This window comes from Limanda limanda, chromosome 18 (assembly GCF_963576545.1).
Source record: "Limanda limanda chromosome 18, fLimLim1.1, whole genome shotgun sequence".
Classification (NCBI taxonomy): Eukaryota; Metazoa; Chordata; class Actinopteri; order Pleuronectiformes; family Pleuronectidae; genus Limanda; species Limanda limanda.
In genome coordinates this window covers 12318251-12342773 of record NC_083653.1, presented here as the reverse complement: position 1 = coordinate 12342773, position 24523 = coordinate 12318251, and the positions used below count along the sequence as shown (strand labels likewise).

The following is a 24523-nucleotide window of genomic DNA, read 5'->3' as shown; positions in this document are numbered from 1 at the left end:
CCCAATTGAAATGCTGACATTTAGGTGTTGTGGTTTGAGGGGAGGGGGGTTGACGTTTGATACCAGATGAGTGGAACAAAGGGATTGAGGGGTGAAGCCAGGGATGGATTTTGTGACTTCATTTCGGCCGATTAGTCATAACAGCAGGGCGTCCAAATGTCACCACTGTCAAGATTGGACGGTGTGTTTTGTCGCTGTGCATGTCTGCACGTGTATATTGTGAGTTTGGCCTTTATGTCACTTATAACAACATACTTAGCGTTTTCTTTTTCACGTTTCACTGACAGTGAGGTGGCATCTGAAAGCAAATATGTGTTTAGGTTGTGTGTATAGCTGCTTATGCTGCGTGGCGGTGTCCATACATGTGGGCCAGTGTGATGCCCTCTTTGCCGTGGCCTTGATTTTTTTTCCAGAGTGAAGATGGTAATTACTTTGCTTAATCCCATGACAGCGCTAGTATCAATGCCCCCAACTACACTAACCCACAGGGTAACGGGAGGTGAGCCCGGTCACCGCGTCAAGGTCTTCACGCCTGTGTGCACTCTGAATGTTGCCGAGCATAGGCGAAGGTTGCGGGGGAGAGAGCCGCCTGCACGTGCACGAGAAGTCATCATCCAAGCTCATCAGCGGTGATCGCTGACTCATGCTACAAGCCCCTTTCCCCCCTGTCAATGTCACAGATCATTTGCCGCGGTGTTTTCGGTTTCACCGCCGGGCTGTTTGGCCTTGCAGCACCCCATCTATCTAATATGGATGCACTGAGCTGAGCAGAGCAGACCACGCTGTGTACTATGGTTGCACCCTGTGAGCTTCCCGTCCTGCATCTCCAGACCTCGACATGTTAAGCCTGACCAAGCCTGCTTTGTCTTGTGGCAAGTCTTCATTTGTCTTGTTTTTCATTTCATCTCTTCCTCAGCTGTTTTTATTTCTCCAGGACTTTAATGAAGATTAAGTCAAATTAGACTTTCAATTTGTAGATATTTACTTAAATCAAAAAACATCACATTTATTCATATTTATGTGTGCTGCTCTTTTTTCTGATCAAAGCTGATACTTGTTTCTGACACATTTCTATGCAAAATCACAGCACTTCCATACAGTAAACATTTTGAGACCCCTAGCAGATTTTCTAGTAGGAACGCCTACTCAGCCTTTTCTCACGCTTCTCAGTGACCATAAGCTGATTTGTTTTGCATCGCTGCCACAATATCAACACTCTCCAACACATAATGACTGATGCTTTTCTGACAGCAGTGATAATTTGCATATAGCAGGGAGAGCTGAGATCAGACCCGGATGTTCCCTGGAGACAAATTCCGAATTCATTTTAGGAGCAGCCGTGGCTCAGAAGGAAGAGGGGATCATCCAGTAACTAGAAGGTCGTAGTTCAATCTTAGTCTTCCTCATTCCGCATGCCCAGGTATCCTTGGGCAGGATACTGAGCCTCAAATTGCCCCAACGGCTGTACCGGCAGTGTATGAGTGATATATGATTGAGAAAGTGCCAAAGCAATGTGCGTGTGACTGTGAGTGTGTCTATTTCAAAATGTCTCCTCCTCTTATAGCCTCTTTCCTAATTCCTGTCTCCACCTTCGTTTCTTTCCTGCAGAAAGATAGGACGGTGATTTATGCACCAATTAACAGAACTACAGAATTCCACTGTTTCTGGACACTAGAGCGAAGTGTAGGCACACTGCATTCACAGAAGCAGAACTCTCAAAGAAATATGGTGTATGCATTGCTCAGCCCACATGGTTATTGTAAAGAGTTTAAGGGTTTAAAAAACATCTTAAGAACTGGGAATATTTCCAGTTTAAGTTTTCATTTCTGGTATGTGTTTTTGCAAGCTTTTATTTGCCGTGCGTCCCTCCCTGCCTGCGTGCATCTCCGCTCCTGCCATACCGCCACATCACCTACTGCACCAGCTGCATATTTAAATATTAAGGCTGCCGTTTGAAGTATGCAAAACCGTAGTGGCATGATAAGCCGCAGCCGTGACACATATCCAAGAGAGACGGGAAGAAAACAATACGAGTCACACAGATGGATGGTGCACTTTTCTGTAGTAACTGCAGTATTTGTTTGATATGACAGAATTATAAACAGAAACACAAGTGGGAGTGTTGTTGCCTGACAGAACAATGTGTTGTCATTAGGCCCCTGTGGTGCGCACACACACACATACACATTCTCACATCACATATTTTCCAAATGACAAAGTTGAAAAGGAGTTGAAAACTGAAGGAGAACTTCAGGAGGAGCCACACGAGGGATTGTAGAGAAAGAAAGAAATGACAGAGCTTTTCCAGAGGTGAAGGCCAGGTGGGGAGAGGGAGCTGTACAGAGAAGCAGAGGAAGATTTGTCTGATGAAAGTGAAGGAGGCTGCACTGGAGGGGAGAGGGTTATACAAGAAGAGGGAGAGCAAGCAGAGTCTCTTTCCAAGTAGATAAATAATAAATGGGATGGGGTTCAGGAATCTTATGGCCACACTCTAATGCAACAGGTCAGGGGTCACAGCCGTGATAGTCGAGCCCCCAGCAATAATTTCACTTGTTTTGACAGCTTTCATCTCTCCCCGCTCTGTTCCTGAGCGAGAAAACCCCAATTTACTCTCCATTTTTTAACTCGGAGCCAGACAAGAAGAGAGCAACACTTCATCCACTCGGCGGGATTGCAGATGATTCTGCAAAAAAAACAGGAAAAAAAGAAACACGCCAGAGAGTAGACAGTGCGATAGAATAAACAAGACGAGATGGGATGGGGAGGGTGAGACGGACGAGAGGAAGAATAAGGAGAAAAGAACCTGAGGACAGTTGAAGCAGTGGGAGTGGGCAGCTCAGAGGAGGAGGAGGGAGAAAGGTGATAAAATGGGAGATGGATGAAGTTCTTTGTTTCTCTCTAGGTCCAAGTACAGCTTTCATCTTAACTGAAAGGGATTTAGCCTGATGTGATTAAACATCCTTTCACACCTTGATCTGAATTCATGTTTGAAGGAATTTCAGGCCACTTAAACCACTATTTCGCCACCCACGTAAATCGGAGGAGAAATCGGCTCGGCCCAGATTTGCTGGTAGTGTGAGGAGTTACCGAGCCTTTGTTCTCCCGGACTTCCCGCTATGACATTTCACTCGGGGCGGTGGCAGAAAAAGTTTACAGCAACTGAGCTGATCATTTAAGTTTTCTGGTACAGACCCTGCGAAACATGTTTGATGTTCAGGATTTAAATACAGGGTGATTAAGTCACTTCTTTTTAAGTAGAACCAATGAGTCAAGCTTTTGAAATGGCCAATGCGAAACTATTGGAGTACGAGTGCAGAATAGACAAATCGTCCTTTTCTCATCCAGACTCATTTCTTCGCCTTTTAGTTTATATCCCTGCAAAGCGTTATTACTGATAGAGCAGGTTGTCGCACCACGGCAGTCTCCGTCCTGTTTGCTTTTCATTTGCGGCTCCGTCCTCATCAGACCACGTCGGAGAGGTGACGTGGGCGGCTGTGGCTGAGAGGTAGAGCGGTCGTCCTCCAACCTGAAGGTCAGCGGTTTGATCCCCAGTCTGAACCATCTGCATGCCGAAGTGTCCTTGGGCAAGATGCTGAACCCTGAATAGCCCCCCATAGAATAACCAAAGTGCTCCAAGTAGATGCACTGTATGAATATGTGTGTGAATGGGTGAATGTGAAACTGTACTGTGAAGCGCTTTGAGTGGTCTTCATCAGACTAGAAAAGCGCTATATAAATACAAAAACCAAACCATAACCATTTACATGAGGTGGTGGGTCGTTCCCTCCTGGAGCGATAATCTCTATAATATCCTGTAGCGTGTGATGCGCCATTGTTTCCTAATCTTGTAGCGTGTGCATGCTCGAGTTGAGAAAGAAGAATATACTACAAAGATTCTCCTCTAGTGCGTGATGCCACCTGATTTCAAACCAGCTCAGGATTTAAAAACTCATGTCTACCGAGCCCCAGTTCAAGTCTTATCTGAAATGTGTAGACATGTGATTTTTATGAGTAAGCGCACACGTAGCACTTTATTTAGCGTCGTCCTTGCCTTCCTCGCACCTCCCTCATCAGCTCCTTCACGCATGCATGATTAAGGAGAGGTCAGAGTGTCGGTGAAAATTGTTTTAAAAAATTAAAATATACAGTAAAGGCTGCTCCTGCATGTGCTTAAAATGTATGTGTGTGACATCACGTCAAAGCAGGTTTGTGTCAGCGTGGTTTCAACGTACAAGCTCGTTCTCTCCTAACCTCCATCCACCCTTTCTGTCGTGCCACTCCCCTGCTTTGTTGTATTTGTCTTCTGAGTTCCCTCTGTCTCTTATCTTCTTATGCACAAACTCTGCTTCCTCTCTTGAGGCGTGTAGCGTTATGTATACTCAGGTGTCATGTCATACAATGTGGATCTACCCAAGAGTGCAAAGAGAGAGAGAGAAACGGCACAACAAATAGTGGGGGGGGGGGGGTTACAGGAGCTGCATTTGTTTGCCATTACACTCATCTTGTCATATCACACTCTGTATGCACAGAGTATGTGTGTGTGTGTGTGTTTGTTTGTTTGTTCTCCACAGCCGTGTGTGTGTCTTTATCTTTGCGCTTATGTTTCCCCCCCTGCATGTTTTATGTGTTTCACTTTCAAGTTGTAATAAACTCCCTCACCCCTCAACAAGCCCCGAGGCTCTGCCCTTTTGGTGTTTCTTCTCGCTGCTCTCATTTTGTCTGAAACCTGCACTCTCTTATCATCGCCCGCTCACGGCATCGCTCATTCTCTCCGCCGCTCTCCCCCGGCCTCCCTCTCCCCCGTGTGAAGTGTGCGACCTCTGCAACTTTATCCCGCCCGTCGCTGGGGACATTAGCCAGAGCGGGTCGATGCATATTGATGAGCTCGTTCAGCACCCGCTCGGTAAAGGCCAGACACGGAGCTCTCCGGATCCCACAGCTCCAGCGGCATTCCCAGTTTGATACACTGACACGCCCACCCGCATCCAGTGTTCTCCCCCTCCCCCCCTCCCTCTCAGGTCAAGGACTGCGGTAATTGCTAAGTCACAGAGACGATTATTAGGCAGATTTGTTGATGGGAGCCAAAGTTCACTTGTGTTTCCCTAACAGCTCATACAAATTCAGAGAGAAATGCCAGATCTTTGACTTCACTCTCAAAGGCTAATAATCACATTACCTTGATGGGTGCTGTGGTGGCTGTCACGCAGATACTTATAGAGGGTTTCTCAAGATAAAACGATAAACTCTTAGTAAATTCTGACCAAATAAATTAACAATTCAATTATTACCCATACAATCTTACATTTCAAAAACATTTATTCTAAATTTTGTATATATTTCTTCCTGTCATTTTTGGATTCTTTGGCATTGTATCATCAATTAACTATTATACTCAACAGGCTTATTGGTTTAGTAAATCACTTACTACTTAAACCTGGTCAAAATTATATAAAATGAATACTATATGAACAGCTATATATATATAATTATATAATAAGAAATCCCTCCGAGCAATATAGTTCTTCAGCGTTATTAAGTATGACCGTTGCCTAGCAACACACAGATGCAGCTGCACAAACCCATTGGGAGGCATATTTAAACATTGGGGTCATTATCAGCATTAATCTTGACGATGCAAATAATTGTGCAATTATGGAAGTAATGTTCAATTATGTTAGCATTCGTCTGGCTTGAATGTCAATGCAGCTAAATCTACACATTTTTTAGAATAAAGTAAATGGCAGTTGTGCAGATCTAAGTACGGTAATTGCCATCGCAGATTTTGACACATTTTTGTATATTTGTAACATTAAGACAAGGAACAGTTTGAAGAAAAATATTTTACCTGTTCATTTCATATAAATTACATGTGTGTAAGTGTGTTGTTTTGTTCTGTAAAATCGTTTTGGGATTCCACTGAAATCAATGAATTAAACCTAAACAAGTAGAATGCACCAAGCAAAACTCAGATACTTTTCCTTCTTGTGTGGTGTGACATGTAAATAGGAAAAAGTATATTTTCTTTCACAATCTAACCACAAAGCTACTAGAATTTTGCATTTTTCTCGTGTGAACTTTATTTTCCCCTTTTCCCTTTTATAAAGATTATCCAGAGGCAAAGTGCAGTATCTGCATATTTCAGGTATAATGTGAGGCAATATTTTTGGGTTGAAGCCTTAAAAGAGATGAAATGAAAACATTAAATCCTTCCTATCTACAAAGCTTTACAGCCTAAAAAAACCTTGTTCCCAGCTTCACTGCCTCTGCAGGGACCGCTTCCCTGCAGGTGGGAGGAGGATTGGGTTCAGTATCCATGTTCACAACTGGTCTCTGTCCAAATGTGAAAAAATGATTTCTATGGCAGGGCCGACAGTCACAACATTTTAACATCAAGTAATATGCAACAAGTCATGACAGTCGTAATTGTAAAACCTCCGTAAAACAATTATTTCGACAAGGAGCTGGATAATGGCACTTTTAAATTAGATGATGAAGTTGACTCGGGAGCGATTTTGCATGTCAGGATATTTAACCAAATCTGAGCCATCTTCCATTTATCCTGTCGATCTGACAGGAGGGTGGAATGGACGGGACCCGCCATCCTGATCGGCAGCGGTAATAAGATGTGACGAGTAAGTGGGGGAGAGCTGTCAACGGCAACCGGGATAGTAGCACTGATCATTAACCTGTCTACCATAGTGTCAGGTACGCAGGTGATGATGTGTTTACCACATTCTTTAACGAGTTGGCCACGGGGTCGGCTCCTGTCAGCGGTAAAGACCTGTTCCCCGGGTCTGCAGGTGTGTGGCGTCATGATGCAACTTCTGTTTAAATGGGACTTTTGCAGAGTTAATTCCGAGTTGTATTGACCAAATAAGTGTGTGTTTGTGCGTGTGCATGAAAGTCACGTGTGCCCAATGTTTCTTCTGAGAAAAGTGGTCATATGTGTCATTTTCCATTCATTACCTGGATGTTTCATATCCAATCTTGGGATCTTCTAAATCGGTACTGGAAGCTTGATTGAAAATTTCCATAGGCTTCTTTTAAATGTAGCTCTGAGGCAGTTAAATTGTGTTTTGAACGTTTTTCTTTGCATGCAGGAGATACACTATTATGCAGTTGAATGAAGTGATGCCAATTTTCTTTATTTTTAGCCGGCCAGCGGTGAGGCTCCATACAACATTACATTACAATTTCATTGTCTTTCCAATTTGCTTTCATATGTATGGCATCTTGGTTTCATCAAGGCATTTTGTCCCATGTTAAAACTTCAAAAAACATGCCCACTTGCTCGCTGGGAACTTCCGCAAAAGTGTTTCTGCTGTATTCTCATGTGGGCTCAAGCTGACATTTTACAAATATCCTGTACTCCAGTACATGTCTGGAAGCAGCTCATCATTTCACAGTTAGATAATTGGCCAGCACTGATGCATTAGCAGTACTCTATGTTCTGTACATGATTATAGTAAATAGTACATACACACAGATACACACATGTATTCACTGGGTTGCCCAAACCCCAGCTTGTATTCTAGTCGTTCAATTCACTGGCAGTTCCAGTCACAGTGTGCTGTGTTTGGGCCGTGGCTGAGCTGTGACTCTGTTTACTCCTTTTGTCAAATGAACCTCTAATTAGAGCTATTGATGTTAAAAAGTTCAAGTGGCAATTCTAAAAGTTTAGACAAAGAGCGACTAAGTGCTTGACCGGCAGAGCTGATTGTTATGTCTCGTAAGTGCAGCGCTGTTCCTCAGACGTCCCCCTGCTGATTGTGAGTGATTGAGCTGTTTGTCTTCAACGCTTCCAGACTCGAAACAACTGGGGTCCTTTTTGTTTTTAATTCAGTGTGTTAGTTTAATTAATTAACAGCAAAGCATATGTACGATCTGTAAGCTCGGCTGATCAATCACTTTAATCTTCTGAGGTGGCTCTGATAGATTTTGACTGCAATCAATTTAGTCTCCAGATGACAATACAAACAACTCCCTCAAGTATTCAATATATATATATACTCAAACATTTGCTGCTCGAATTACTCGCTGTCGGTTTCACTGAGGGTTTTTTGGCAGAAAACTGTTTCAGTTACTTCAAATATTTGCAGAGACAGCAAGTTCTAGGAGTTGGGCCATATCTAGTATGAACAACAACTGCGACAAACCATTTACTCCGTCAGAAGTAAGTTTCCGTTATTGGCCTTGTGCCTTTAAGATCCTTTACTGCCCCTTCACAGCCTTTCAGAAAAAGACTATTCTGTGGTCGCTGTTTTAAATGAATGAACGAACACATGACCAACCTCATCACATGCGCATTTGGTCAAAGCAACATATAAATGGTCAACAACATGTGATTTAAATCTTGCTGAAAATGTTTCAAGGAATCTCCCCAAGTAGAGATTAATGATTATCCACGAATAATAAATATGAATGTGTGAAATTGTCCGATTTGAGGCAATAATTTCAAGCCATACAGATTCAATAAATTATTCAAACGAGTTATTTAAAGATCCTTTTTAGTTACTTCCAAATTTCCGATTATTTCTGTGTGGAAGATCCCTAGGTATTCAAAAACGTTAAGTGATTATATGTTATTGTTATGATACATGATAACAAGGAAGAAAAGTGACTATTCTTGCGAGTCGGCCCTTGATATGTGGGGTTCATTTTAGATTGAAGTTAAATAAAAAACGTATAAACACATCCTGTGTCCTTTTAGTGTCTTTAAAAGATTGACCTCTTCTCTTAATTTGTTTTGAATCTCAAATCATGTTTTCTTAAGCAGCGCCGGAGGAGGCTTCTCATTACAAGTGGGATGGAATTATTTACACAGGCCACTAATTTACACACAGTGACTGACACTATAATTTTCTCGTTTAATATCTTGAGAATCCCCAGGGCACAGAACTACTTGTGCTTCGACAAAAACAACCAAGGGCAGATTACACTTTCATTTCTGTGTTTTGTATTTATCAGCCTTTAACTCTTCTGTAGTATATGAAACTATATATACAGTTTGTTTAAAATAAAATTGTAAACTCTTGCTGTCATTAACATTTAAAAAAGCATGTTTAGTATATTAGTACACAATGACTTAGTTATGGCAAAGCAACAAAAATCAACCAGCCAGTTGACAAAGTTATGGTATTAAATTCACTATGCTGGGACAGAAAATTAAGTACTGATCCATCTTAATGAATATTTACGTAGTTGTTTTGGGAGTTTTATTTTTCCCCTAACCCACTGAACTAAACTAAACTAGGACTCTAACATAATTTAATTCACAGAGCATTCCCCAGTGTTCACTACAGACAGAGAGGCTTTTCAGCACCATGGACAGCGTCCATTTAAAGACAATTGACGGTGCTTTATGAGTTCTGAGAAATCAGGGGAAAACACCAGTCGTATGTTGACGAAATGAAAAAAAAAGCCAGTCTGTACCTTTTCACCAGTAATTACTCAGTACAGCTCTGTGAGGGCTTGACCTTGAACATTTATGTCTTCCGGGTAGGTGCTGACAATGAATGGAATTCCCAAAGAAATTGCTGAAAAGCATGTGTTTTTTTATACGTGAGATAAGAGACATGTGCTTTTTTTTCAGCCCCCTGTTTACCTTTAATTCATCTGAGTGCTTTTTGGCTGTTTTCTGGGCTGAAGTTTGAGCCAAACTGATGTGACATTAATCAAAGTGACAAATTTAGCAAAAGGCTCATTAAATGGCAGCTTGAAGCTTTCTATGTATGTTGGCACCATGTCCCTTGCAATAAAAATGGTAATTTTTTAATTACTAATTTTTTGGGTTGCAGAATTGGTAACGCACAGGACCCTCCATTATTGTAGGGTCTTATAGCGTTTCAGGGAATAGTGTTTATTTTTTTTTCACTCCAGCAATACTTGTTTTAAAACTTTTCTTTATTTTAATTTGATAAATAGAGAGAAACAGTTCCTGCCCTGACATCAAGCTGTTTTGGATTTGTCGCCTATGAATTTAATTATGAACAATCAAAAATAATATAAGTCAAAGTAAATAAATGTCAGAAATGTCGCAAACCCCCCGTGGATCATAAATATGCATATTTTACCATCGAGCTGTTGTTGACAAACATGTTTATTGTCTATAAATAAAAATACCTCAATGTTTGGTCTTCAAATCATTGGATATCCACATTCAATGTTTACTCTGTTAGAAGATTTGTTTCATAGCAGGGCATCTGCAGTCACTGTGTGTGTTTGTGTGTGTCTAAAATTATCTACAGGGTTTTACCTTTAAGTGTCACCTGTGCGTTGAAAGCAGTTCATATTTAAAAGACCTCAGTTGAGCACTTTGATGTGAGAATATTTATTTAGTGAGGGAGCTTATTCCTTTAGGAAAGATGGCGACATGGAGGAAATTATTTCACAGGAGTTTATTGAAGCTCTGTTTCGTTGGCGTTCGGCTGATTGTTTTTGATTGTGCACGCACACCGTCCTGTTTGTACGGCCCTTATCCTGTGTGTGTGTGTGTGTGTGTGTGTGTTTGTTTGTATGTTCCCCATTGTGTTTGTGTGTCCCTCTGAAATAAGTAAAACATGTCTCATGCCAGTAACTCCCAGGAGGAAAAGATGACTCCACTTTCATCTGTCTAGCCGTCACTCCCAGTCTGGCACACACACACCCGCAGGAACAAAGATATAAGTACAGGAACAGACACACACACACACAAAGTTTTTCTTTATGGAAGGAAAAAACATCATATGGTCTAGGTCCTGTCTACTGCAGCCTTTATACCTATATACATCTCCATTTCTATCCTTTGGTGAAGTGTGCGTTCGTGTGTTTTCACCCACGTGCCTTGTGACAATTTCTGCTCGCCTATTTATTTGCCCGGAAGCAGCTCCTATCTCTCTCTCTTTCACACATATATACCCACACACTCTCTTGTGCACTTCCTCTCTTTTTCTCCCCCTCTGTTTTATTATCATATGCTGATAGCAGGGTGAGACCGCATTGCAGGTTTTAATCAGTCTTCGCTGATACGCTGTCACACTACACAAGCTTTTTCGGGCCAACTACAACACACTGTAATTGCTGTTCAACTTACAGAGATGTGATTGTGTCTCTGTACGGCTTCATAAAACTTTGGATGTCATGATATTTTTAGTAAGTCTTAATCAGTGGTAGAGTAAAACGTGTGTGTGTTGGTGCGTTTGTGCATCTATGTTTCTACAAAGATAAAGTCAGTGTCGACACTGAAAACCACTTCAACTTTGTGGGGAAATACTGTATAGTGAATGTGATATTCATTTTCATAAATTTCCTACCAGAGGAAATTAAAGAAGCCCTCCGAATTTTTTAAACCGCAGACCATCACTCCCACTTGAACCCTGTGCATACAACTTTGTGTTAATAAGAGATGCAATGTTTGAGAGGCCTGCAGGCTCTAGGTATATATTAAGCAGTGAAATGACATTTGCTATTTGGAGAAGATGTACAGCAAACAATTCATTTCAAAAAAAGTCCCAACTGTGAAGTAAGGGCCACAAAATACAGAATCCCTGTGTACAAATACATGAATCATTAGCGTTTATCCTGCTGTCTATCGGATGGATCTTGGGACAGACAGATGGGAAAGGTAGAGAGGAAGAGAGATCGAAGGCATGAGTGGAAAAAGCAAGCGGATCTATTTGAGGAGAAGGGAAAAAAGAGATGAGAGTGGATAGAGATGTACAATACATTCTATTTATATATTTCATTCAGCAGATTCACAGAGAGACCGGTCTAATTCGTCGTTACTTCTCTGCTGAGTGTCATATTGTCGGCTGACAGTCTCGTCCCTCCTTCCCTCCCTCCTCTTCCTGCCCTCCTGCCCTCCTGTTCTTTGTACAACGCCACAGAGGATTGTTGATTTTAATCACTAGGCCTAATTAATTACCATCCTTCCTTGTTAAGAAAATAAAAGCCTCACAGCCACATAGTAATTGGCAGCAATATCATCTGTGGTCTAATTTTGCTGAGTTTGGATGACTGTGTGTGCTTCTGCCTCTGTGTGTGTGTGTGTGTTCGAGAGGATCGGTATTCTGGAATGTATTTGTATGTGAGACGAGTGTGTCTGTCTATATTTGCTATTTAGAATGTGTCTTGCAGTGAGAACATGCACTCAGAATATTATCAGGGAATCCCAAGGCCTTGCATACCCTTGAATTTAGCAAGATGATGAATAAATGTGGCTATAAAACCTATAAAATGCTTCAATGGCTACAAAGTGTTCAGTATTCAATGTTCATAACGTGCTGCTGCAATAACAATGATGAACAGGCTTTGGGTTGCAGTTTACAGTCAGTGATGGATTTGAGAGCTTTAGATTGCAGTCAGGGCTTTTTACAGGTAGTTAAAATTCCATTTCTGTTTCCCGAATGACCTCCATTTCCAGAGGGTCCTGAGCTTCACTTTTACTCATTTATTACTCCAACCCCCATCATAAGCTGCTTCACCACGGCACAATTTACCCTGTGCTCTTATGCATAAATTAGACGTGTGTTGCCACTAACGTCTCAAAACCAAAGGCTATGTTTAAAGATGGATGACGTGTGTCAAATTGCTAGTGTTGTAGACATATGGCTTAAATATCCCGAATACGTGCGCTGCTATCTGGTGAATTTGATTTAATTAGGAGCCAGAGTCTGCAAAGTGGTGAAGCTGCAGTATCGAGGTCCCGGCGATCATACTCTCAACCTATCTTGATTCCATCTCAGCTGTCAATCATGACGTTTTTATAATATCAAATTATTAGAATGCCACTCAGTCAAGTGTAAACCTCCGCCAAGGCCCAACAGTCTACTTTAGTTGAAATAACCCTTATAGCTAAGGCCACATACAGTTTTTCAGCTCCACATCTGCAGTTACAGGTTTCTAGGCCTGTTTGTTACCTGACTGCGGAGGCTGCCATGCTTTTTACAGTAGTCCTAGGCTTTCATGTTTGGAGGTGAAGGGTGAGGTGAAGGTTTTTCAGCTGCAAGATCTAAATTCACCCCTAAATTTCTCTAAATTCTACACACTGAACCTTTAAAACATCATCCATGTGGGTCAACCAGACATTGGTCATTTGATAAATCCACAACCTGAGACCTTTAGGTGTCACCTATGCAGGAAGGCTTCCTCCTGAAAACACAGTTGGGTTCTACCTAGGTGCCATGGTCCATGCCTTGTTACTTGTGATCCTTGTGTATGTTAAATGTTAGAAATAGACAGTGTTCAGAGTTTTATACTGACAAAATATCTCCAGGCTTTACATAGAAATCCATTCATATAAATTTGAGGATAGCACTGAGGCTGGAACTGTTTTATGAGTCTGTCTGCAAGTAATGCATGGGTTGCGTGTTTGTCTACGTGCTTGTGTGTGTGTGTGTACGTTCATGTATGTGTGTGTGTGTGTGTATGTGTGTGACAGAGCCCGGGGAGGTAGCAGCCATGCTTTGGCAGGTTGTAGTTTCCCCCTCAGAAATCAGCTGCTCTCTGAACTGTTAAATCACACTAGAAGCCAACCTTTGAGAAGAAAATTAATTACTTTCCCTCCGCCACCTCCTCCTCCTCTCATTTTCTTCCACATTAACCCTCCCTCACTCCTTTTCATTCTCTCGCTCGCTGTCCAGATCTCTCTCTTTTTCATCATTATCGTATGAAATAATTTCAGCCACATGTGGCGTTTATTTAGACTTACGCGTAAAATTGTCCCCGTTTGAAGGGAGTGATGCTGGTATGGATCGACTGTGTGTGGAGGCACAGTTCATTCAGGTCTCGCTTTGGCTGGAATGGCTTGCTCACAAACTCCGTCGCAATCATTAGGTTGTCAAGTTTGTCGGGAGCACGCTTCATTTGAAATCAATTAAAAACTGCTCTCCTGTTTCTCTGTGTTCTTGCTGGATGGAAACAGCAGATCTCTGAGATGCACTCCTCAGTGGATGATGCTGGCATTTATCATCATATGTGTCCACATTGCACACGTAACCGAAATTTACAGAAACATATGGTTTATTCTCTTAAATTGGGATTTCTTACGATCGGAATCTTTACAGCAGGCCTTTGTTTTTTGGTCTCAATTGTATTTACTGTTCTCACCTGCCTGCTTCCTCTCCTCTTTTTGTCTCAGGTCCAGATAGAAGACGTAGAAAATGAGGACAAGCGATACTCTCTCTTCCTGGAGCTGCTGGACGCTGCTCAGAAGTGGGAGGACTTTCAGCTGCTCATGCTGCTCCTCCAAGCATGGCCACCGATGTTGAAAGAGGAAGTGTAAGACAAATTACCTATTTAAATTTTTTCAAGGTTAACATTAAGATTGGACAGTGTGCTTATTTATAGTCTTGCATAGAGTTACAATATTTTTCAAAATGTTGTTTCGACACCTTTTATTACCTCTAGTACAGTTCTGAATTACTTAGAATGATGAAATGTCCATATGCTGTCAATCTATCTTTAAAATTCATACCTCATTCAAAGATTCACACCACAAATACATATTAAAATATAGGCAGATTTTTGGGGATGTGAAGTGCAGACGTCATCACATTTTCCGTCCTTTCTCACCTCACTTTTCCTTTTTTGGTAACCCCGCCCTCTCAGTCAGATTTAAAGTTAACTACAATTGCATTCAGTAGAGCACATACCCCTCCCAAGGCCCATCAGTCCCCTCAAATTCAATCAAACTGCACCAAATTGCACACACTCATAGATATCAGTCCCCTAAGCGTGCCTGTTTTTTTTCCAGAGAAATCAATGTAATATTCCCTTGGAAATTGATGAAAATGTCAATGCTGTATCCACCCAGAAATGTAATTTGTTCTTTCTTGGTCCATGTCCCATATTTACACCAAGTTTGGTAGAAATTCGATGTGTAATCCTGCTATCCAACCAACAAATAAACAAACAGACAGCACGGAAACATAACGTCTCTGGCGAAGGTCAGAATGATGCCACTTCACTAGTTTGGGTCAAAGTAGCCTCCTGACCTCGCTTAAACTCCTGTAAGTGCTTGCGGGTGAAATCAGGGACATATGTGGACTTTTCAATTTGCTACTTCTCTGCAGTGTGTTGTCATTTAAGTGAGAGTGGAAATGGAAAATATTGGCTGAAATCACTCAGGGGCATGTGTTGTACTTATACTTTCCGTTGGAAGTGAATCCAGGTGGCCTGACAAAGCTTCAGGCTCCAGGCTTCTCCGCACCAGCGTCGGCTGTATTATCGATAAGTGCCTAATGATGCGATTGCTCTTCTCTTCTCCTGCTCCATTGTTCCCAATTAAAAGTTAGGCCCTCTGAGACGATACAGGGGTTACGCTGTCTGGAGTTTGTCCTTCCAGCTCAATCAAAGCAGCCTGTGTATCAAACAGTTTCGATCAGCAGTTTGAAGTGGACTTCTTCTCCTGCAGTTGTTAAAAACTTAAAAGGATGTGCACAAAGCTTGTATGTAGGTGAATTAGTTTTAGATTAGAATCAGACTTTTTGGTGAAGAACAAGATTTACTAATGTTCATTACTGAGAGGTCAGTTAAAAGGTCAACACAACCTGCTTGAAGCACTATGCCAGAATCAGATTATACAGGGTGAGATCAAAGGAGCAACACCCCTGATGTATCTTCATGACCCCTCAGAAATATAAAGGTGAACAGGAGGAGAAAAATCTCCTGGATCAGGTGTGTCATCTACCCTGGCTTTGTTGATCACGCTTCAGACTTAATCCAACCAGGGGCAACATTGTCTTTCTGCTTATCTATTATCCTTTTTGACCAAATGCTTCCAGATCCTGCAGTGCCACACAAACTAAACTAAATCAGGCCATTTTATGCATCTTCTCTTGGGGATTAGGCAAATCAGATTTGATAAATAATTCCTGTTTCTATCTACTGTAGAGAGGCTTTGATGTTTGAATGGATAGAAAGATGTTGAGGTTCACCCCAGTTTACTTTTTCTCTAGTCTAGAATAACCAAAATGAAAAAAAACGTTTTCAGCACATTTGAGCATGACTTTCTTCTTAATTTCTACTTTAAAACTAGCCAGGAAATAATTGATATTGATATTCGAGTCGTCTTCTGCAGATACATTAATCAATTGCAGCAGTCACAGCAGTACCAGACGGTACCTGGGCAAACAGAAAGCCTAACTGCAGGAGGATTTTTTGAAAACTTTGACTGACTTAATTTAGAAGTTAGTTCCTTCAGCCGAAATGCAAGTGACACTTCTGAGGTCCTGAAAAGATTCCCGAAACAGTGCAAGCAGGTCGTTATATGCAGGATTCTTTTCCAGCTCAGTTTGGGCCATTTTCAAGCTGATGTTGTTTCACCTGTTCCAAAGTAAGCAGCTTAGTGTGAAGGTTAAAAACAAAATTGCTGACAGCGAAACAACTGAAGTAGAAATATGCTTTTTAGAGTTGTTGCACTGTGAACAAACAAGAATGAATAGCATCAAGGGAAAGTGGGAAAAGGTTATTGTTTATCAGAGTATGTTCATAAAAAACAGTGTTGGTGAGACGGTATTGTCTCTCCTGGCACAGTCATCTTCTCCTGAGACAGGAGAGACAGGATTAGGTTTGGACAACACCGCTGCTTCGAGTTCATCCCCGGGTTTCTCCGACGTTCCTCTGACTTTGCGAGAGGAGCAGCTGTAGTCAAAGCACCGGCGCCGGGCAACAGTCGGCTACAATTAATTATTTTCACCGCAGACTTAGCCGGCGGATTGTCTCAGATTGAAATGCAAACATAACGCTGAGTACAAACTCAGCCTCTGATTATGGATTTGTTTTTTCTCTCCGGTCCATTTAGTCGTCCTCATTTAAATCTCTCAGGGTAATTTGCTGCAACATGCACAGACACATGAGCTACGCTGGAACGTGCCTTGTCTCTTTGAATCACAGAAGCCTAAAAGTTGAGTCCGGTCTGCGTTAACCGAGCATTTTATATACAACTGCACTGCTGTATCCTGCTCTCGTAATTTGGGACACAAAACCCAGAATAACTTAACCTTCAAGCGATGGAGACTTGAGGGCTTTATCTCTTACATGGTTAACCTTTACCACTTGTCTGACTCAGCACTCTGTGTGTGTGTGTGTGTGTGTGTGTGTGTGTGTGTGTGTGTGTGTGTGTGTGTGTGTGTGTGTGTGTGTGTGTGTGTGTGTGTGTGTGTGTGTGTGTGTGTGTGTGTGTGTGTGTGTGTGTGTGTGTGTGTGTGTGTGTGTGTGTGTGTGTGTGTGTGTGTGTGTGTGTGTGTGTGTGTGTGTGTGTGTGTGTGTGTGTGTGTGTGGAAGGGGATTTGTTCCAGTAAGACTACAAGAGGCTGTTTTTGGAGCTATACTGAGCGTTGCATCTCAAAAGCTTATCCTTTAGTCTGCATAAATTGAGTCATGATTCAAAGCACGCATGGGGGCTGGCTATGACTCACGCTGCACCCTGTGACAGATTTTGGCGAGCGCGCAGACGCCCAGCGCATTCAGCTGTACCCCCAACCCCGCCGGATAAAAGCCCAGGAGGCGGCCGTGTTCCAGCGAGTGCAAGTGGACTCTGTTTGCTCCTGTGGCCGCATCATCGGAAGGTGAAGCGGCTTGTCAGGATGAGACATGGCTGCGTGGAGAGCTGGCTTTTCTACTGACAGACACTCACAGGCCCCCTGCTGTCTCTGTCTCTCTCTCTCTCTCTCTCTCTCTCTCTCTCTCTATCACACACTTAGGATCTTACCACAGGGCATCTTCCTTCGATCGCGCCTATCTAGGACATCAGACATCCACCACTTTGGAATTTCTGATCATATCACCTAGGATTTATCACGGTTTACATCAATAGTGTGAGCACGAGGCACACGTTAAGTTCAAATCAGATCCTCCTCTCCTCTCCAACCTCCTCCATCTGTTCAATATTTAATTCCCTGCTAGTCATGTTGATTACATCAGTCCATTACATGTGCCAGTATACTGACGCACATTTTCGGACCACTGGACACATCCTCCCTCCCTTCACAGTGTCTCTGTGCTGCTTGTCTCTGATAGACGAGTGACGGCACTGTTCTAAATCTTAAATCGTACATTCTATGAATATTTAGAGCCTCGCTGAAGCTCCAAAATGAGGATTTCCCACCATATAATAAGGCCGTGGCTTTGGATTAACAAATGCAACCTCCATAACCGCTAACATTAATGTTAGACAGCACATATAGGGGCTGACTTCTCGCCATGCTAATTATAATGCTGATAAAACAACCAAGATCTAATTACCAGATAATGAATCATTCTCTGGTTTCCTTATTTTCTTTCCACCCATTCCTGATGCGTACACATAAAGTGTGAGGGGGTCGTGCTTCCTCTGTTTCCCTGGGGCTCTTGCAGTTCTTGGTGCGAGTTAATCTGTGACTCAGGAGGCTCTGGCAAAGGTCTGGAAGAGCTCATAAAGGAGTGTGTAAACAAAGTGACACTCCTCACCGGTGGCAGCTGCTCCCTGGTGTTCTCGCCGAGACGGAGAAAATGCAGCGCGTAGTCGTTTAATATTAATAGTTTTATGGTCAAATATCTTTCCTCCTGGCTTACATGTCAACGTCAGAATTCATTAGATCGTCTGGAAACCTCTTGATATTTCTGTCTGCTTTCATGTCAGCCAGTGATTTGATGGGTTGATGTTATTCTTATGTGGCTGTTGTATTTGTAATATTCATAATGTACACTTTTATGCTATATGCTGCAGAAGTGAGCTGCTGTAACCTGTTCCTTGTCGAACAGGATTAGGCTCTCCCACCCGAGACCTGACTATTACCCTTGACATCTCCGTGTTAGCTCCCAACCAGGATGCAAGGAACCTGGGTGTGACACCCGGCAGTCAACTCTCCCTTACTGTCAACATTACTACAACAACCCGCTTGTGTAGATACATGCTGCACAACATGAGGAGAATACATCCCCTTCTCACTCAGAAAGCGGCACAGGTTCTGGTCCAGGCTCAGTTCATCTAGATTACTGCAACTCCCTCCTGGCTGGTCTGCCTGCAAGTACCATCCGACCTCTGCAGCTCATCCAGAATGCAACAGCTCGACTGGTCTTCAACCAGTTGGATGTCCTGTCTCGTAAATGGTGGAACGAGCTCCCCATTGACATCAGGATACCAAAAAGTCTACTCATCTTCTGCAGCAGACCAAAGACTGTTTAAACTACACCTTGGTTAAGAAAAAATGAATAAAAAAACAAAATTATAATAAAATAATCAGTTAAGTAGCACTTATATGTAGCACTTGTAGTTTGGCTTTTTTGAAACAAATTGAAATTCATGATTCTTCTTCTGGGTTTGTACTCACGGTTAAATGCATTTATTGTTAGACGCTTTGGATAAAAGCGTCAGCTAAATGAAATGTAATGTAATGATTAACAGATTACTGCAAAGTTTTAATTAAACAACTTAATTAGATTTCTACATGTAGCGAAATTGATTTGACTATATACTGTATATTTCTTAAAGAAGTCAGTCTGTTACATGCTTACTTTTAAACCTGTGTAGGTTTTTCCCTTTGTTCACCTCAGAAGACGTCTTCACACTTTCATACTCACTGCTCGGTCCTGCTCTGTGTCTCCAGGTCCGTGTCGGAGCGTAACCCCTGGGTTGTGCTGACCACGGCCCTGCTGACCCGCTGCCAGGGGTCAGAGGTCAAACTGGATCTGGGTCAGCAAATAGTCGCCATGGTGCGGACTCTCTACAACACCAAGCACAAGCCCCCCGTTCAGGTAATACCGAACACACACAATAGAACATACTAAAAAATACTCTTTAAAATATTCACAAAGGTGTACAGACTCTTTTTGTATAACAGTGATCTGAAAAGTGCTGTAGATCGCCATGAAGCTATTTTCTGATAATTGATAAAAAGATCATGTGTCCTGACTCTTGTGGCTGCCTCTACACGCCAGAGACAGCATGTGACATTTTAATAGCATGCTGCATAGTGTGTAATATTGCCATGGATGAAGGTGTTCCATTGCCTGATCCAGCCCCAACATGCCAGTGTAACATCACCTATTATGGCATGATATTACCTTGACCTCCTGGAGTCACACTGTGCCCTGTGGTGACGTATTTCCTAACTGGATCTCTGAAATCAAGACTTCAATCTCTGAACTCACTATTGTGTTTAAAACACATCGTTTACAGATTTCTCTGAAGTTAGAAGCGATTGTTGAATCTGACGCGTCATTTTCGTAGGAACTCACTGTACAAACAATGTGAGAAAAATGTAGGCTAACAATACGAACATATTCCTTCACGAGGCCCAATGTTTGTTTTTGATGCAGTGGGACGTGATGCAATGTTGCTTCAACACATTAACCAGCGTGTCAACAATATACAGGAGTCTGCCTGTTTGCATTCAGTGTAACCTCGGTGCAGCGCCACCGTTTTACCAGTATCTTAATACATGAGGCTAAAGCTATTAAGCATGTAACCCACAGCAGCGTGTTAGCATCAGCTCAGTGCTTTCTGCGATGTACCATAGGCACTAGCCGCTCTTTGATATCTGACAGCCCCTAATGCTATTCATGCCCTGCTGAGCACCATGGCAGTGGTAAGCCTAATGCCATTCTGTATGTATAGCTCCAGCTGACTGTGATATTAGTTTAGCGTAAATGCTATTCAGTGTGAATAGGCTAGCGTCTGCCTGGCTGTCGGATATTAGTGTGGGACGGGGGTGGGAGGTGGAGAACGAGGCCTTTTACTCTCTTCTGAAGAGCTTTAATTTGAATCTGCTGGAATGAAACCGCCAGAGCATGGGGGAGTCAGATTGCATTGTGATATCCATATATTACAGGATGGGACTGCAACAGGACTGTGTGCGCCTGTTTGTGTGTAAATCCTTTTAAAAAGTATAATGTGGCTGTGTGTCTGTACAGTATATACACATCGATTAACCTCCACTGTTCGTCGCCTACTTTCTTCTCTCTGTCTCCCGCTCTCCCCTTTTGTTCTTTCCTCCTCTTTGTTGCTCCTTCTTCTGATTACATTTCCCTATTTTCATCACACTTTTGCTTTTATCTCTCTCTTGCTGCTTTTCCATTCATCTGTGCATCTATCCATCCCTCCTCCTCCTCCTCCTCTCTCTCTGTCCCTCTGTCCCTCTCTTCCTCCTCCTCTCCAGTGCATCAGAAACATAGCCACCCTGCTGCTCCAGAACCAGCCGAGCCTGCAGCAACCCGCGCTCAAGCTGATGGCTGAAACCGGTGATGAGGAACTGCTGCAGCTGACTCTGGATCAGATCAACAGCATGACACCAGTAAGTGTTGTTGTAAAGTCTTGCACATATTCAGATAAACAAGTCGACTCCATTTTATATTGAAAAAAATCCTAAATGGATACATTGAGGATTGTGGTTGTTTCTACCAATTAACATATGAACAATTTTCTAAATAAATAAATATTTATCCCTAAAACATAAATGCACATCCCAACTTCTCAGAGCCCAACATGACTGATGAGAACACACCTGACAAGGCTTCTCCCCTTGTCATATCAAAGCAGTGATTACCATCAATTATCTAGACTGTGGCTGCTTGACATATTATAATTTGTCACGAAACTTTTTTTTTAAATAAACCAATTGTTTTTACACTTTATTTAATTTAATTGGAAATGCTGCTGAGAAAGGGAAAACATTTCCTTGATCTACCCATTTATTCGGATCTGCTCCATGATTTAATGGTTTCTTTCTTGGGCCACAATACTTCATTGAAATCGGTTCAGCAGTTTTTGTTACATCTGGCTAACTAACAGACTAACACATACCGTCCTTGGAGTTAAAAATTGTAAGACAACTTAACTGCTGTAAGATAAAAAGGAAGTTCTCTAAAAGATTCATACTATTGAAAAAAACCCACCTTCATCCTTTTTCTAACTGTCCTCTAGTGTTGGGAAGCCACAGCCAGATAAAAGAGTAATCGTTTGAGACTGTGTGGGCCCACTCTCCACTGTTTCCAGATCAGATAAGCAACCATCACAAAGTAGGCCTCTCAGACCCTCTCATTGTTCCCGGATCAGATAAGAGAGAGCCTCACTATTAAGTGACAGAAACCCTATTAAGTGAAACGTTAGGGCTCCTATGTGAATTGGTTCACCTGAGCAACATGCCCGTGCTCTTACAGAGAGGAGAGGGTGGCTGAGGGAGGCAGGGGGTTGAAGGTGGTATAAGAGAAAGGATATGTAATTTGAATGTGGGACGACGAATTCAAATGGAGGAGCGAAAGGCTCGGGATGAGAAGCAGGGGTCACAAACGTATGAGAATGTTAAAGTGACCTAGGCTGAGGTGGAGAGGACGGAGCCGATCCTGGAGACACAGGAGATAAATCTGGGAGCGAGCAGGGTTATATGAACGCTGTGACACGGGTGGGGTGTGTCACGCTTCTTGGAGAAATAATCTTACCTCCGCCACCTCAGAGCTGAATGAGCAGGGGCGTGTTCGGAGCAACACAGAACACTGCTCCTCCGCAGATAACATCAAGAGAGACGGAGAGAAATCGTCTCACATCTAATACATCTGATAATGTGTTGGCTTGGCGCTCGCTGTGTGCGTTTCCTCAATTGTGTGAGTTTCTCTTTGGCTGAGTGGGAGTGCGTTTGCCAAGGTGTGTTAACATCTATTTCATTTGGAGAGTAATGTGTTTTTAAGCATAGTGTTTCTGAATGCCTGAGCCTTTGTTAAAGGAGCTGTTCACCCCATTTGACAACATTCTACTCTCCAATAAGTCAATTCAGGACACAAATTGTTAGTTATAACCAGGACACCATCCACATATCCATCAATTGTCTGATGCAATTCATCATAGTTGATCAGGAATTCACTGTGTGCATGAGAATGCTCATCCGTGACCTGAATGTTGTTATTCAATCCCATAGGCATTTCATTTTTGGACTTGATACCTTTAGGACTATAAAGCATAAAGAACTTCAGCGGTGCAGTGGAAATTTATGAAGAAAAATAATTCCGTGAAAGGTCCCTGAACGCCGCTCTTAATTTATTTACCTGCCTCTTCACGTCTACATTGACAAGCCTGAGGTGCATTTTTTTCCCCACAATGCACCATAAATTTATAAACTCTTGCGCTCTTGATTAAGAATGTGAAAATAACATGTCAGTCTGAGTGAATGACAGGCCTTATCTTCGAGCACCCTGTGTGAGTGTGTGTGTTGTGTGTATTCTCCCCGGCGCCTTGCAGTGTATCTGAAGTCACAGACTACTGTGCACATTGTTTTCCTCAGTCTCAACGCATTTTAGTTTCTTGCATGGAGGAGATGCCCCTGAGATTACGACTGGAAAAAAAAAACAGATTAATTCTGAAGATTAGTTTTTAATTAAAACGGTGTTATAGGATTGTAGGGGGTATAAGGAAGGTAATTTATTTGGCTGTGTGTTTCCTGCGTCTTGCTTCGCTGCTACATGAGGTTAGTAGGTATGACCAGCTCTGTTGGCGTGGACCGCTGTGGGTGTTGGGGAGCGAGGAAAGACAGAAAGAAGGAGGACTAGCGGAGGTGATATGAAAGGTTGTTGTGTAGACAGCAGATAATGGACAAATAGTTTGTATTGTTCTTAATAATAAAGGTAAATACAGTGCATAGGCTTTTATTTCCTTTCACTGGAAGCAGAAAGCCCACTGGTCTTTCCACAAAGTCCCTCCTTCATCATTTCTCCCTGTCCTCCCTTTTTCGCTTGGCTCCTCATTGGCAAAGATGAATGGGCCTGTGGAGGAGCAGGGGGGGGAGGTAGGGAGTCAGGGGTTAACACCTGCCTGAGTAATGGGAGACAGAGGTGTAGGCCTGATAAAAGCCGTCCTGCCAATATAAATGAGCTGTCAGTGCATTTTACAGCATGTATACTATAGGTCCTGCTGCATGTGCAAACATACATGCAGTAAATTTGACAAATGCAATGTTGTTGCAGTATTTGTCTAAGCACTGACTATAAGCAGTGGAAAGCCTGGCTGTCATGTGTGAATCTGTTGGAAACACCTTTTCTGATTTGCCTTTTAAAGTTACCATCTCACTCATTTTAAAATGAGAAGTTAAAAATGTGAATTTAATGGCTGCATACATAATAAAAGACAGTGGCTCAAGCTTTGTGTTTCAGGCAAAAAAGCCAGCGTCCCCAGAAGAGGATGATCCATGTAGCCAACATGTGCTGCTTCTCAAAGTGGATCTGTTAGTCACGACCCTCACAGTTGGTTCACTGTGTACTCGGTTGCACAGTGCATGAATTCCTACAGTGTTGTGTTGTCTAAAAGCAAAAACACCTCCATTTTGTGCTTGCTTACCAATTGTAACATGTCATCACTACTGTCGCCCTCCAAAATACATGTTTTCATTTCTTTTGTATTCCCCCGGTTGTCAAGCAACATGGAAACTGTGCCGCCATCTGTGCAAGAGTGCAAGGCTGCAGTTTTCTATCTGAGCTTGTCCGAGTCTGACAGAAAACGACCTGAAGCCGACCCAAACCTGATGCTTTGCCAGGTTACAGGCGCATGCAGTGTAAAAAATCAAGTAGATCAAGTTTGTTC

General features: G+C 42.4%; 1 protein-coding gene across 1 annotated transcript in view; it reads left to right on the top strand.

The window, feature by feature from the left end:
- nbas (NBAS subunit of NRZ tethering complex) overlaps positions 1 to 24523 on the top strand; it is a 150702-nt gene that overhangs the window by 117779 nt on the left and 8400 nt on the right. The window contains exons 50-52 of the mRNA XM_061092083.1: positions 14117 to 14256; positions 19566 to 19713; positions 21117 to 21251. Coding sequence (XP_060948066.1) covers positions 14117 to 14256; positions 19566 to 19713; positions 21117 to 21251 — 423 coding nt within the window. The remainder of the gene's footprint in view (positions 1 to 14116; positions 14257 to 19565; positions 19714 to 21116; positions 21252 to 24523) is intronic.